At 44.6% G+C, this 15,697-nt stretch overlaps 1 protein-coding gene across 2 annotated transcripts; it reads left to right on the top strand.

Moving 5' to 3' along the window:
* Positions 1-546: 546 nt before the first annotated feature.
* Positions 547-15,462, top strand: NUP54 (nucleoporin 54). 2 transcript variants are annotated; one of them, XM_083458813.1, is made up of 13 exons: positions 547-925; positions 2,643-2,804; positions 5,281-5,364; positions 5,470-5,604; positions 6,379-6,605; positions 6,816-7,003; positions 7,590-7,786; positions 8,541-8,595; positions 9,219-9,312; positions 10,759-10,866; positions 12,995-13,114; positions 13,987-14,097; positions 14,703-15,462. In XM_083458813.1, exons 1-13 carry the CDS (start codon positions 871-873, stop codon positions 14,829-14,831), a joined length of 1,665 nt encoding a protein of 554 aa, XP_083314939.1. In that variant the 5' UTR covers positions 547-870; the 3' UTR covers positions 14,832-15,462. The 2 variants fall into 2 exon arrangements, with proteins under 2 accessions (XP_083314939.1, XP_083314940.1); XM_083458814.1 differs by lacking the exon at positions 2,643-2,804 and having other exon boundaries at positions 554-925.
* The last annotated feature ends 235 nt before the right edge of the window (positions 15,463-15,697 follow it).

Raw genomic sequence — 15,697 nt, 5'->3', positions numbered from 1 at the left:
AATAGAAATTGAGAAGCAGAGACTAGAGGGTGGGGCAAGGCAGGTGGAAGGAGGCCTTGTCTGATGGAGTCTCTCCCCTCACAGTTCTTCCTCCAGGAACAGATCTCTTATGAGGACTCCTAGGGTCGGATTCAGAATAGGGTTTGAACCTATTGCACACCGTATCCCGCATCATTAGGGGTGAGGATCACCAAAGCAGGTTGCCATATTTCAAAAAGTGGGAAACTTGTTGAGGTTTCTTTTTGGGGGGGACTTTGTTGGAAATTCAACCCCCGCCCCCAAAAATCTACATTTCCGACATGGGTTGCCCTACGTCCGCCTTTCCCCATCAGGATCCCATCGGGCACTTCCCCTCCAGTCCACAAGGCGGAGCCTCTACCTTCCCGCAGCCCGCTCCGCAATTGGTGGCGCTTCAGCGGCCGGTCTAGGAATCCGCGACGGCATCTTACGTCGTTGTCGTCACCACAGCGCCTCGTTGCCGGGGCAACAAGCCAGCTCGAGCGTCGCTCTCCGGGCGGAGGCGGAACCTTTTTTTCACCACAGACGCAGAAATGTAGAGTGACGCGCCACGGCGATTTCAACCCGGGACGCCCGGTGCCAGGTTTCAGCTAGTTTCCCGCTCTAATTTTTCGACGCGAAATGCGTAAAGGGGAGTCGAAGTTAAGGGAGGCCGAAGGGCAGAGCGGCGGGTCCCTAGAAAACCGCGGCCGGCGCTAATAGTGGGTTCCACTCTACACTTTTCCTATCTCTATGGTCTGGTCGCGGCCTCCCACGTCGGGGTTGCAGTTTCCACCCGGACGACGGCGCTGAGCGGACCTTCCCAGGGTCAGTGGGTGCTGCCGCCGCCGCCGCCGCCGCTCGGGTTCCCTCATGGCTTTCAACTTCGGGCCAGCCGCCGGCGCTGCGGCCGCCCCAAACCCTGCGGGTGAGTGCGGGGAAGTGGCGGGGGGGGGCGAGCTCTGGGGTGGGAGGGGCGTGGCCCTGGTCGCCCTGGCAACCGAGAAGGTAGCGGGGGGGGGCGGGGAAGGGCAGCACCTGTTGAATCCCTGGCTGCCTTTCGCGGAGCAGCAGCAGCTTCGGAGGCGCAGGGCGATATCAAACGAGGAGGGGTTGGGAGGGAGGAAGTCAGCTTTATTTGTTCCAGCCGTAGGTCAGGACAAGCGCGACAACACGCGCAAATGGACGCGAGCGCAAGTTGGACGCGAAGAAGCACAAAATGATGATGCGCCTTAAGGATGCCTGAATGTCCGCTTGGCGCAGGGTTTTAGAACAGGAAGGGACCCTCGAGGGTCTTCGAGACCAAACCCCTGCAGTGCATGTGTGTGTGTGTGTGTGTGTGTGTGTGTGTGTGTGTGTAGAGAACCACCACCACCACCCCACACAAAAGAGGCACTTATTATTAATAATAATAATATCACAGGGTCCGTATAAAAATGTAGCTATATATATCCCAAAGGAGGACCCCCCCACACACAGAGAAAAGAGGCACTTATTATTATTATTATTATTATTATTATTATTCATTAATATCACAGGGTCCGTATAAAAATGTAGCTGTATATATATCCCAAAAGAGGACCCCCACACAGAGAGAGAAAAGAGGCACTTATTATTATTCATTAATATCACAGGGTCCGTATAAAAATGTAGCTATATATATATCCCAAAGGAGGACCCCCACACAGAGAGAGAAAAGAGGCACTTATTATTATTATTCATTAATATCACAGGGTCTATGTATAAATGTAACTATATATATATATATCCCAAAGGAGCACCCCCCCCACACACACACACAAAAGAGGCACGTATTATTATTATTCATTAATTCACAGGGTGGTTGTAGAGAAAGGCCAAGGGGTTGCAAAGTGTGGCTCTCCCAGCCCCACGCTTCTGTTCCCATCCATTAGCAAAACTAGGTCTCTGGCTGCTGCCAGTCCTATGTTGCAGAGCCCCACAAATAAACATAATTAGTGCTAATTCCTCCAAAATACATAGGATTGTAGAGTCCTGTGGCTTGGCTTTTGAAAAACAGGAGGTCCACAGTACTTAGCAAATTGAGAACTGCTGTGCTAGCCTGTTGTCTGCCTTGTACTGGAAAGAGTATGTGTTTGTCTAGTATATGGCTGGCAGGCTGCATTTGACTTGGGAATTCACAAATTGCATGTTGATATGGACTGTTGTGATAATGTATGTGAAGCACTTTGAACAAAAATCCATGTCTAAATGCAAAGTATTCATATTAATCAGCATGGGGAGAGTGTAATTCTAATACGGAGGTTTGGGGAAGGGTGCTTTACTTGGTCATTCATATCTACAAAATGTTAAGCCTAAGTGTACTGCTCAGCTCATTACTTCTAAACCCTTCAAAACGTAGACCATTCGAAACACCCTGCTCTCATACTGAGGAGGAATTTTTATTTGCATGTTTTTGGTGCAGAACTAATATTTGGCAGTGAAAACTTCATTTGTTCTATGACAGCAGAGAAACTCTCTTGTACTTTTTCTTGCTATGGACTGATGTTTCTTCTCCCCCGTTCTTTGAAATTTCTCATTTTTGCTAATCAGAAACGGTTTTACTGCTTACATGTTTGTTTCTCACTAATACTTCCTTGCTTTCTTTTCTGCTTCCCACTCATCAGGATTTGGTGGGCTTGAAACAGCAAACTCCACTGCCAGCGGGTTTAATTTTGGGGGTTTTGGATTAACTGCTAATCCTGCAGTGAATTTTAATATTGGGAATTTTGGTGTGTCTACTACCTCGGCTCCACCATTCAATTTTGGTAACAGTCTGGCCAGTGCAGGTAGAGAATGCACACAAGTGGTGTTTGTAATTGCATTGTTGCTGGGAAGGGTCCAAGAATTTGCTTCAGGCCCCTGGGGTCTAAACTCATTCATGTGGCATTGTTCCATTAAAATCAATTGAAGACTTCTTTCAGTGTTTAAGGACTGGAGTAGAAGCAGAATACCCCTTTTGCTTTTATTCTTGTAGCTTTTAAAATAACGTTTGCATCGGACTCCTTCAATGTGTGACTGAAATGCCTAATTTTTCAAAGCTGTTTTATCACTGAAGTAGCTGCAAAGAGAGACTGCTCTGATCCAGCAGTTGCTTATGGGAACATAAAGCTTCACAGATGGATGCAGTCTATGCGTTCGTTAAAGAAATGATTGATCAGGTCCCTCCATTCAATAAATGAGGAAGTCTGCACAGTCAGGAAATCCATGTGAGAGGCAATACATACGGAACACAGCATTGTGGGACTACTAGCTACCTGCTGTGATGTAGAGTGTGAAGGGGAAACAACCTCTCCAAACATGGGGTGAATTCATGGCAAATCATGCCTCCATAGTACACATCCACCATGTTTGTGCCCTATCAGCTTGGGAGGGTGTTGAATTCTCAGTTTCCTTTCACAATTTCCCCGTTTACTGTGTGCCTATGAAACAGTGTAATGTGTGAATTAACCTTGAATCCATGTAGATCTAGATTGAGTCATTAAAATGGTTTCCCCCCAAGGAAAATCAGCCAGAGTGTCTTAGCAGGCCAAATTTGTCATGTGCATTCTGCAAACAGGGATATAAAATTATGATCCCTTGGTAATAAAGTTGAATAACTTTGAAAAGGTATTTTTCTTTATCTCAAATTCTTGGACCCTACTGCATTTATGTTTCCCCCCTTTCCTACGTCTCTTCATTGGATTTCAGTCATCACGAACTCACCACACTTTTATCAAGGCTTAATGGAGAAGCAAATTTTATACGATCAGCTAAAAAAAATCAGCAATCCTAACTTTTGGTCTTTGAGAAATATGCTGGCTTTGACAAAAAGATTCTGACTTTTAAACATTCTCAACTATTTACCGTCTGTAGAACAAGTTGATAATTCAACTAGCTGATTTTGAACAGCCAGGCATCGATCCATCTTTGTACCTGAATGTGCCTGACATTAATATTCAGTATTCTAATATTCAGTATTTCTAATGCGCTCATTTAGTGTTAACCTTCAGTTCTTGTGGCTGTTCGTATAGGAAATTATATCATTCCATAGTCCTATCATTTCTGTACTGTAATATGCAACAGTTTCAATTATTTGTGTAGTGTAACTCTCATCTCAGCTGTTAAAAGAAACCATTTGTTCACCCCAGTGACATTGTTTGCTTTGTGATTGGTCTGAATGGCTTTCACAATGTGAGTCTCTCGCACCTCTACCCACCGCATACATTCACACTTCCAATCAGTTTTAAAATTCTTCTTGGAAAATTTCTGTGCAAGGAAGGACACGAGAAAGAGCTCACCACTGAGCTATGATTGTTACTAGTATTACACTAAAATACTGTAATTGTTTTAAGATGGCAGCTATAACTGAACTTTAATCTTTTGAGTGCAGACAGGGATCACAAATTCTAATGCATTTATAAAAACTTGGTTTCACACTAGTATTTATTTATTTATCTGTTTATTTATTCTTTTGTTTAATACATTTACAATCCTTCACTTTCATCCAAAGGAGCCCAGGGCAGCCCTGATTTCAGTGGGGCTAAAGCACAACTAACTTAGTCTTTGGGTCCATCCCCCAATTTTATGACTGTATAGGTTTTGAGTGCTTCAGGACAGGTTTAACCAGTGCATCTTTCACCCAAAAAGTTCAGGCAGGAACAGTGCTGGTTGGCGCTTGGTCAAGGAGAAGAGCAGGGTCCATATAGGCAGCACAGCAGTTGCAGGGCCAATGTGTCAATGGCAGGCTGGAACCCTTCTTCTGATTGAAACCTATTCTGGGAGCTCCAGCAAAGCCATTTAATCAACTCTGTTGTGCCTGTTTAGCACAAAGAAAGGCATGCAAAGAGTGCTGGGAGCAGCTGGTTTCTACAATGCAAGGAAAATTCAGAAGACATATTTATGCCCACATAAGGAGCACTGATGTTCTGGAGTAGTTTAAAGCAGAGGCACTGCATTGATTAGGTTGATTTTTAAAAAAGAATTTATATGTGTTTTCCTTCAAGTAACAGGATAGGCTTTCCAAAAAATAACAACAAAAATGTGCAACTGATATGATTTCCCAAAAGATGAAAGTGTGTTAGCTGCTTTAGTGTTAGCCCCTTCTCTGCAATCGCTTCGGCTTTAAACGAGGGCAATGCATATGAGTTGTTTCCTCATCAGCATTCATTTGTCACCATCTCCCTTCCTAAAAAAAACCTACCGGCATGTGATCGTCAAAACTGTGGCCTCGTAAAAGGCTTCCGGGCTTCTTCTTCTTTTGACTTGTTCATTTTGGTTTCCTAGGGGCCTTTGGAGGATTTGGGACGGCAAACACCACAGCTGGATCTACGTTCAGCTTCTCGGCACCTACCAACACCGGGGCTGGTGGTAAGAGCGCATGAATTGCATTGCACATGTCTTTCCAGTTAAAGCATTGCAGGAGCTTAGCACGACCTTATTCACACTGTGTTGTCCTGCTTTTCTTCTTTCAAGGGTTGTTTAGTGCTACCCAGAACAAGGGTTTTGGATTTGGTACTGGCTTTGGGACAGGTACCGGCCTTGGCACAGGTTTGGGAACTGGTTTGGGATTTGGAGCCTTCAGCACCCAGCAGCAGCAGCAGCAACCAAGTAAGTACGCTAAGGCTAAATAGTGCCAGGGGTTTTACCTAACCTCTTTACGTCATATTGGAGCTCCTTCTTTCCTCTCTTCCTTTCTCCCTCCCATCAGACATCTGAGTGACAGCCTGTTGGGCAAAAGAAGTGGACTTTATGAACTGTATTCTGGTTGGGTGTTTCAGGCGTCTGCTGTAGCTATTATTTTTGTCAGGCATCCACATATCTGCCTGAAGGAGATAGGATCTGCCTGTGTGATGCCCACCTGGTGGAAACTCTAGCTCACATGGCCCTTAAATGTGAAATGAATGATTATCTCCACCAACAATTTCTAGACCATCTATGTATTCCAACATGGAAACCAGAGACAGAGGTTATACGCTTCTTATTACAGGGGAGAGACCAGAAGCATACCAAGACAGTAGCTAAGTTCCTCTATTTGATTTTTTGCCGCCGAAGTACGCTACAGGATCCTGCCCTTGCTGGAGACCCACAGAGATGAAATAGATTGCTCTCCTCTTCTTCCCTTTGGCAAATGACTGTACTGTTGAAATGGCAACGAGATCGCACTGGCCTATTTATTCTGAATGTTTGTATGTGATGCCAATAAAGGTTTGATGATGATATATCTGCCTAAGTTGCAAAAAATATAATAGCGATAAGCTCAGAAAATATGTAAACCCTTGGTCAGCATCTTATTTTACAAAGGGGCTACTTTGAGGAGAGGATAGTGGGCTAGCCTTGTGTGGTTGGATTTCATTTGCCATCTATCTTCCCATCTCATTTTAGCCCTAGGAAGCCTCTTCAGTCAGCCTGCTCAAGCCCCTACCCAGTCTAACCAGCTGATAAACACAGCAAGTGCCCTTTCTGCACCCACACTGTTGGGAGATGAGCGAGATGCCATTTTGGCCAAGTGGAACCAGCTGCAGGCATTTTGGGGCACAGGCAAAGGATATTTCAACAACAGCATTGCCCCAGTGGAGTTCTCGCAGGAAAACCCCTTCTGCAGGTTTAAGGTATGATTGGTTTTTCTGAAGACCACCTTCTTGGAAACGGTTGGTTGGCTAGCTAGCCTTAATTGCTGCTAGACATTTAGAGTTGATTTCCTTCGCTACATTTCACGGAGTTGTAGAATCGTAGCTTTCATGTCTTTGTGGTGCAGTGTTTCTGCAGCAAAAAGTTTGGGTATCTTTTCGTTGGCTGAAAAGGCTTCTGTCCTTTCACAGGCTGTTGGCTATAGCTGCATGTCCAACAACAAGGATGAAGATGGCTTGGTAGCACTGGTCTTCAACAAGAAGGAAGCAGAAATTCGAAGCCAGCAGCAGCAGCTTGTGGAATCTGTGCACAAAATCTTAGGTTCAAACCAGACTCTCACAGTCAACGTGGAAGGTGTGAAGACCATGCCAGATGATCAGTAAGTAAATTGCATGGTGCATGTGTGTCCCTTCCTGGCAAGAAAAGGCCTCTTCATGCCCAAGGAGAGTAACATGCTTGATGCAGGGATGGCTAACAGGCGTAGGCAGACCCATTTCACCTCGCCTCCTTTGCTCCTCTCTGTGCCAGGTTGGGCTGAGGTGCTTCCTCTTATCTGGAAGACATCCCTCTCAGGAGCAGGTGAAGGCACCCCAGAGGCCTCTCATTTGGAGGGCCATGTACAGAGTGTCCCATCCAAGTTGCTGGTGGGTGGAAATTGATGCCATAGCAAGCTCCATACATACATCGGATGAAGAGCCCAGCCAGGCAGATAATAATTGGAGGAACCTGGCCAGACCATCTCGGTTAGAGCATGGTGCTGATAAGGGGAGGTTGCAGGTTCGATCCCCATATGGGACAGCTGCATGTCCCTGCGTTGAAGGGGGTTGTACCAGATGATCCTCAGGGTCCCTTGCAATTCTATGATGCTATGAATACATTTGGTTTTTTGAGCTCAACCTTGAGTGTAACAACAGTAAATCCTTTTAAAATGTGTAAAATGTAAGTGTTTGTATTGGCTCTTTTAGGACTGAAGTAGTCATCTATGTTGTTGAGCGATCTCCAAATGGGACTTCCAGGCGAGTCCCATCTACCACTCTGTATGCACACTTTGAACAAGCAAATGTCAAAAACCAGCTGCAGCAGCTTGGAGTCACCCTCATCATGGCCAGGACAGAGCTTTCTCCAGCGCAGGTCAAGCAGCTGCTACAGAGTCCTCCTGCAGGTAATCTGTACTGCAGCCAAGTGCTTTGGTTAGATCAGGCTCCCTCAACCTTGGCCCTCCAATTGTTTGTGGCCTACAACTCCCATGATCCCTAACTAGCAGGACCAGTGGTCAGGGATTATGGGAATTGTAGTCTCAAAACATCTGGAGGGCCGAGGTTGAGGAAGCCTGGGTTAGATGATGGAGGAGCTGTAATACAGCTGTAGTCCTGCTGTAATACAAGCTGAAAGAATTATGGTGTTCTTTAAAAATAAGTGTTTGGCCAGCCATTTAAGGGGTTTGCTTTAGATATGGGATGTATTTTAATTGGACTTGGCTTGTAGATACAATCTGGAAAGAGACCTAAAGGACAAGTAAATAATCTTCTGACTCACTCATTGTGCGGTAGATCACTGGTGGGTTGTTGTTTTCCTTTTCCCTCTTGAGACAAAACAGCAGGATAGAAGCAGAAAGAGGTACTTGGAGCAGTAATTAATGCTTCTTTAGGGGGTGGGTTCTCACAAGAGAAAAATTCACCAAATTAATTGGAAATGGGATATGCAGAGAATATCTGAAGTGTGTTAAAATTGTCACTTCTGAAATGTAGTTCGTCTGCTTTTTTTTGGGGGGGAGGGGGGCTATGAGTTATACATGTGTTACATCTGGGTGTTTTTAGCAAGATAAATCTTACCGCCAACTGATCCTATTAAACAATGGCTGAGGCTCAATGACTCAATATTGTCCTCAGTGACTTACCTTGTTTTTCCTTTTCCAGGAGTTGATCCAATCATTTGGGAACAGGCCAAAGTTGACAACCCAGATCCTGAAAAGTAAGTCTGGTGGTTTTTGCATTGCTTGGATAATTTGAAATGGGAATTATGTGTCTTTCTGAGAACAGAATGGGCAAAATGAGCACCCTGGCGATCACAGCTCCCAAGAGCAATAGCTGGAAAATAGTCATAATGCCACACCGAAATCTAGATGGCTTTCAGTTAGGAAGCACATGCAAGACTGAACCATCACAAGAATGCATGTGGGGAAATGCATGCTTGTGTCCCTGTGTTAAAATCTTGCTTTGTTACTACCACATTGGGGAGAAGCTATGCTAAATTTGCAGGTTGAAGAACGTTTTAGATGTTGGTGCATATTCAGACATGCTATCGCTCACACGTACTCTTAAGAGCTTGTTGGGACATCAAACCCAACAGTCTTCAGTGGAATCTGTTAAGACTTCCAGCTGCTGGCAACAGAGTTAGCACAATCATGGGGGTGTGTGCATGTGTTTGAACCAGATTCATGGTAATTTACCAGAGACAAAAACCACCATCCTTTCCCCTTAAAGGGATGGTGAGGCCTCCTGACTCCCTAGTTAGAGTGCCTTGTTTGCTCCTATAGCCTAATCATTTCTATGTGTTGCCTAATTTCTACCACGTCAATGCTCTTACTTCTCTAGGCTGATTCCAGTGCCGATGGTTGGTTTCAAAGAACTGTTGAGGAGGTTGAAAGTCCAAGACCAAATGACGAAGCAGCATCAAACCAGATTAGATGTGAGCACCAGCTTCTGAATACCACTGTTGTGATCATTTGTGGCTGACAATGGATGCTCTAAGAGTCTAGTTGCCTTTTGCTTTGTAAATCCTGTGTTCCAGGTGCCAGAAACTTAATACCATAAAGTACTCCGGACTCTCAGGGCCAGGGATTGGTAGCTTGCTCCACCTAGGCTGGGGTTAGCAATTTCCAAGTCTGTTGTAAAGAGCGTGGAAGATGCCAAACTTGAGGAGTCAAGATGCATAGCACGTTTTACAATATTTCCACTGAGCTTCTACTGCTTGTGTGTTCCAGGGGCACAAATCAACCCAGTCTCTTCACTTTCACTAGGAGCTACACTTGAGATGCTCAAAGTGAAGTCTTACATCCCTATTTTATTTTTTTTCTAATTTATAGCTTTATTAGAACAATACATACATTTTACAAAACCAAAACCAAACCAAACAAAACACAACAAACAACATCACACTCTCTTGACTTCCATTCACCCCCTTGTGTTATCTAAACTTCATTTTCTACTTCACACTTTTATATTTCCTCTTTCTAAACATTTAAAATTACTTTATTATTTGGTCCTCTCTTGTCTTGCAAGATTCAGTCCAGACCCATCAAAGCATTTAGATTTTTGCAGTACTGTTTTATATACTAAAGAGATTCCATTCTTTCTTTAATCTCTGTTTTGAATCATCTCTTAAACTTCCCGTCATTTTGGCTACTTCTGTATATTCTATCATCTTCACCTGCCAGTCTAATTTGGTGGGTATCACTTGTCCTTTCCAATTTTTTGCTATGAAAATTCTATCCACTGTTGTCGCATGCATGAAGATTCTTCTTAAAAAAATTGGGATTTCAGTCTAACCTCCCTAATTTAGAGGAGGGACAAAACTCACTGTGTTATGTGCAGAAGGTCCCAGGTTTACTCATTAACATCTCAAAGTAGTGTTGGGAAAAACTGAATGAATCACTCCTTGTAAGTGCAGACAATATAACTGAGTTGCTATAAGGCAGCTTCCTGTGTTTAGTCTTAAATCTGTCCAGTGGCTAAACCAGCAATACCCCTTCACTTGCATACTAACGTCAATAGTATCAAATTTATTTTAATCTTCAGGTTCTATTATTCTTACTGGGACCAGCTGGCTTGGTTAGTTAAAAGTGTTTCCCTGCCCAAAAGCATTTCTGCTGTGGTACATTGCATCCATTTTCTCTCTCTCTGCAGTTGGCTTGTGATTTTTGAAGCGTGTGTTTTTGATTTTTCAGGGGATTTTTAGAGCAGTCACTGTAGATTTCTCCAGCTCCATAATTCTGCAGCTGGTTGTGGACTGTATCTGCAAAGGATTTAAAAGGCTTTCGATACACGAAGGGACACCCAGGTGTAAAACTGGACGGATAGTTCACAACCTGTGCATTCTCTCTAAACAGTTGACCCAATCTCTCCCTGTCTGCAGATTATATCAGAAGACATAAGTGAGCTCCAGAAAAACCAGACTACAACGATGGCCAAAATAGCTCAGTACAAGCGGAAGCTAATGGATCTTTCGCACAGAACATTGCAGGTAGGCTGTTGCTTGTCCCTGTGGTAAAAATGGGTGGTGATTAAGAATGTAGGTAAAGTGCAGTAGCGAAGAACATGAGATGGAGGTCAGGAAATATTCAGGTCAAATCTCAATTCAACTAGGGTTGTCTAAGGTGGTTCTGAGGCAAGCCCCTGTTGTCTCTGCCTCAGTCCTCCCATCTGCAGTGTGGGGGAAGATGGATAAGACCATAAAAAGAGGATCCCACGTCCCTCTACACCTGCATCCTGATTCCATCTCGGGCCAGCCAGATGCTTCTAGGAAGTCCATAAGGCAAGAGTGCTCTCCCTGACATTGCATTTTCTCCCAGACCCCTTTGCTACCTTAGAACACTGAGGTTCCCTATTTCTGTCATGGCTAATCAGCCACCAGTAGACAGATCTTCATTCTCCTCTTAAAGCCATTCAAACTGCTGTTTGGATAAGAGATCAAAGAAACTTTGGGTCTTGATCCCAGTTTAGCCACATTTAGCATCTAGATCAAGGGAAGTAATAGTGCCACTGTATTCTGCTCTGGTCAGACCTCACCTGGAGTACTGTGTCCAGTTCCGGGCACCACAGTTCAAGAAGGACACTGACAAACTGGAACGTGTCCAGAGGAGGGCAACCAAAATGGTCTAAGGCCTGGAAACGATGCCTTATGAGGAACGGCTAAGGGAGCTGGGCATGTTTAGCCTGGAGAAGAGGAGGTTAAGGGGTGATATGATAGCCATGTTCAAATATATAAAAGGATGTCACATAGAGGAGGGAGAAAGGTTGTTTTCTGCTGCTCCAGAGAAGCGGACACGGAGCAATGGAGCCAAACTACAAGAAAGAAGATTCCACCTAAACATTAGGAAGAACTTCCTGACAGTAAGAGCTGTTTGACAGTGGAATTTGCTGCCAAGGAGTGTGGTGGAGTCTCCTACTTTGGAGGTCTTTAAGCAGAGGCTTGACAACCATATGTCAGGAGTGCTCTGATGGTGTTTCCTGCTTGGCAGGGGGTTGGACTCGATGACCCTTGTGGTCTCTTCCAACTCTATGATTCTATGATTCTATGATTCCTGGCTTCCGATTCCTCTGGTTTGTGGCATCTGGTTCCCAGCTCCTTGCCTTTCTAGGTTCTGCTTTCTCATTCCCCCCCCCCACTCCCTCCCCCCCTTTTATAATTAAAAAACAACAGTTGATATGGTACATGGTTGTTTTATGGGATGGAATAGTGTACATTGGACATGTTTGTTTTACGGTCTCTTAACTTTCAATTGTACCTTAAAAAATAAATTATTACACAACTAGGGAGAAAATGGGTTTATAAGCTCCTCTTTCTTTATTTATTTTTTACTTCTGTTACTCTGTAAACCTCCATGTGTATCTTATAATAATAATAATTTTATTATTTGTACCCTGCCCACCTGAAGGAGCGTCTCCACCCCCATCATTCTGCCTGGACACTGAGGTCCAGTGCCGAGGGCCTTCTGGCGGTTCCCTCACTGCGAGAAGCAAAGCTACAGGGAACCAGGCAGAGGGCCTTCTTGGTAGTGGCACCCGCCCTGTGGAATGCCCTCCCATCAGATGTCAAAGAGAAAAACAACTACCAGGCTTTTAGAAGACATCTGAAGGCAGCCCTGTTTAGGGAAGCTTTTAATGTTTAATAGACTATTGTATTTTAATATATTGTTGGAAGCCACCCAGAGTGGCTGGGGAAACCCAGCCAGATGGGTGGGGTATTAATTAATAATAATAATAATAATAATAATAATAATAATAATAATAATTCCAACAAAATACTAAAACAAAATACTAAAACTTCCCTGTACAGGGCTGCCTTCAAATATCTAACTCTTTGACATCTGATAGGAGGGTGTTCCACAAGGTGGGCGCCACTACCAATAAGGCCCTCTTGTGGCTCTGTGTAAAAACACTCTGCATCTGTCCACTCCCTTGAGCGGCCTTATTGACCTCAGGTGTGTCTGAGGATGGCCTTCCCATTTCCAGGCACATTTTGCATCCCTAAAACACCTTGGGAAAAACAGACCAGGTGGTCTACATTCAGCTGTGCTGCCCAAAAAAGGATAATCTCTTTTTTTTTGGTAAGGGATAGCCTTCTAAAGCATCTTAATTTCTTCACGAAGGTGTTAATCAAGCAAGAGATCCAGAGGAAAAGCGGCTATGCCATCCAAGCCGATGAGGAGCAGCTTCGCGTACAGTTGGATACGATCCAGTGTGAACTCAATGCTCCCACGCAGTTCAAGGTCAGCAACTCAGGACGCATAACCTTGCATACCAAACACAGAACTGTGCAGTAAACTGCCTGGTGTTGCTCCTTCTGTGCACTTGCATTTCATGCCTGTCTTACATCTCCCAAGTTCTTTTATGCTAATGTGGAAGGCTGTGTCCTCCTTGGACCTATGCCATGCTGTTTGTTCATGTTCCTCTTTGAAAAATCATACTATGACAGTGTCTTTGAAATGCATTGAGCTCCTTCAAACTAATCTGGTAAAATCTGTAAGTGGTATATTTTCACAGGCCTCCCAACCTGATCACTGATGCTTCCTTTCAATAAAGCAGCCTTAGTGACAGGTTACTGAGTCAAGTCAGCAGGGTGCCACATCATGAGATGCCTTGAGATCAGTGGCGTAGCGTGGGTTGTCAGCACCCGGGGCAAGGCAAGTAATTTGCACCCCCTAACCCGTGGATATGCGCCCCCTAACCCTAACCCCCAGATGTTGCGCCCGGTGCGGCCGGCCCCCCCTGCACCCCCCACGCTACGCCACTGCTTGAGATACTTGCTTGTTGGAGGTACTAAGGCAGGGGTTGGCAAGGTTTACCTCGCCTGGGCCAGTTCACTCCAGCAGAGATTCCTCCGTGGGCCAGATTGTGTGCGTGATTTCTGGTGTCTGCGTAGACGCAATTTCTGGCATTGCAGAAGCGCATCCCTGTGCCACTTAGTGCAGCGCACGGGGGCTCGTCGAGCGGGTGATTTGGGAGCAGCCCATGGGCCTTAGGTTGCCTACCCCTGTTCTAAGGACTGGATCTGCTTATAAATCTCTGCCACTTGTCCCACAGGGCAGGGAAAAAGAAGCTGCTTTCTGCCTTTCAGCGTTTCTTCCTTTATTTCTTCCAGGGCCGGCTGAATGAGTTGATGTCCCAGATCAGAATGCAGAACCATTTTGGAGCTGTGAGATCGGAAGAGAGGTACTACATCGATGCAGACCTCTTGCGGGAAATTAAACAGGTAACAACCGGCAGGAATGCAAATTCCTTCGTCACAATAACATGAGAAAGTCCCGGATGCATATTTTGTTCTGCCAGTATTTCCATTCCCAAAGAATTGGATGTTTCTGTTGCATGAGGTGAAGGAGCGGGATGGCCAGTGAAATTTGTGCTTGATAGCATAGAAAACCTGGGGAACGGACTCTGCTGCAAGCCCTGGTCAACCCTAATTTTTGGCCATTTGCCACCAGGCAACGCTTACACGTTTCCAAGGTTGTCTTCCAAAACATAAGGGCTAGAAACTTGCATTTAAAAAGCAACACACCGAAACATAGTAAGCTGAATAAGGCAACAAGAGCTGTGACCTAATCCTGGGTCTGGATTCCAGTGTTAATGTGTATGAAAGAGGGGATATCAGCATGTGACTTTCTGCTGAGTAACCCATGTCTCTCATGTAAACACACAGGGGAAAGACTGGAGCAGTTGTGATCTCTCAGTTGAGGACTGATGCCTAGCATTTTACAAACAGAAGGGCTGACCGTTGCCAGGAAATTCACAGGCTAGGCTTGGGAAGGTCAGAGCGGAGTGTTTACGTGGCTCTTCTCTCCCCCCTTCCCTTTCTTTTAGCACCTGAAGCAGCAACAAGAAGGGCTGAGCCACCTGATCAGCATCGTAAAAGATGACCTGGAAGATATCAAGCTCATAGAACATGGATTAAATGAGAGCATACCTATCAGAGGAGGGGTGTTCAGTTGATGGACACCCTTCCGTTGTCCAGAGGCTTATGGAACCTGTAATTTCCCCTCCATGACCAAAACTCACTAGGCGGTTTAAAAATATATATATCTATCAATACATCTTAGTATGGGGCGAGAGGATTCCAATGGTATTGGTGTCCTTTCCCTAACTTGGCCATCAAGTGGTTCAGTTTCCTAATGGTGCAGTTGGTTTCAAGAACAGACTTTAGACACTTCAGAAGCTGCTTTGTGATCTAAGCCTGCAATTTTGGCACTATTGACTGTGTGGGTTAGGTATATGAAGACACCTTCCGTGTTAACATCTTGAGAGGAAACACAATGTTATTGCTTACAGCAAACACACCCCAAAATAACTGCTGGTTGTTTATGTGCCCATAAGACATTGTCCAATCTGTTTAAACAAACTTCAAAATAAAGCTTTGAACCTTCTACATTACAGGGGGGAAACTGGGTGTCTGATGTGCTTCTTTGAGACAGGTGATGGAAAAGAAGCACTGGATAAAGGTGTTTAAAAACAAAAAAAAAACCTATTGGTATCTAAAGCCTATATTTTTATATCATTTTAATTCAACAGAATATGCAAAACCTTCTTTCTAAGAGGTAATAAAATCAAATATTTACCCTTGTTATCTTGCTGTATGCTGTTTGTAATGGAAAACAAGGTTTGCAAATTCGTGCAGTGGATGCAATTTCTTCCTGAGCAGCATTTCAACAGTGTGTTTTTTCTATTGTTGATTCCTCAGCAGGGCATCCCTCCTCTTGCATTAACATCACCGCTACAATTCTCTGTGTTTAAGCTATAGCTCTCATTTTGCTTATATACTTTCTATGTGCTGAAGATCAAAACTGAACTACAGCCCCGAG

Source organism: Podarcis liolepis (assembly GCF_965112155.1).
Source record: "Podarcis liolepis genome assembly, chromosome: 9".
Lineage (NCBI taxonomy): Eukaryota > Metazoa > Chordata > Lepidosauria > Squamata > Lacertidae > Podarcis > Podarcis liolepis.
The sequence above is the reverse complement of the archived record's forward strand: the minus strand, read 5'-3'. Positions and strand labels throughout refer to the sequence as shown.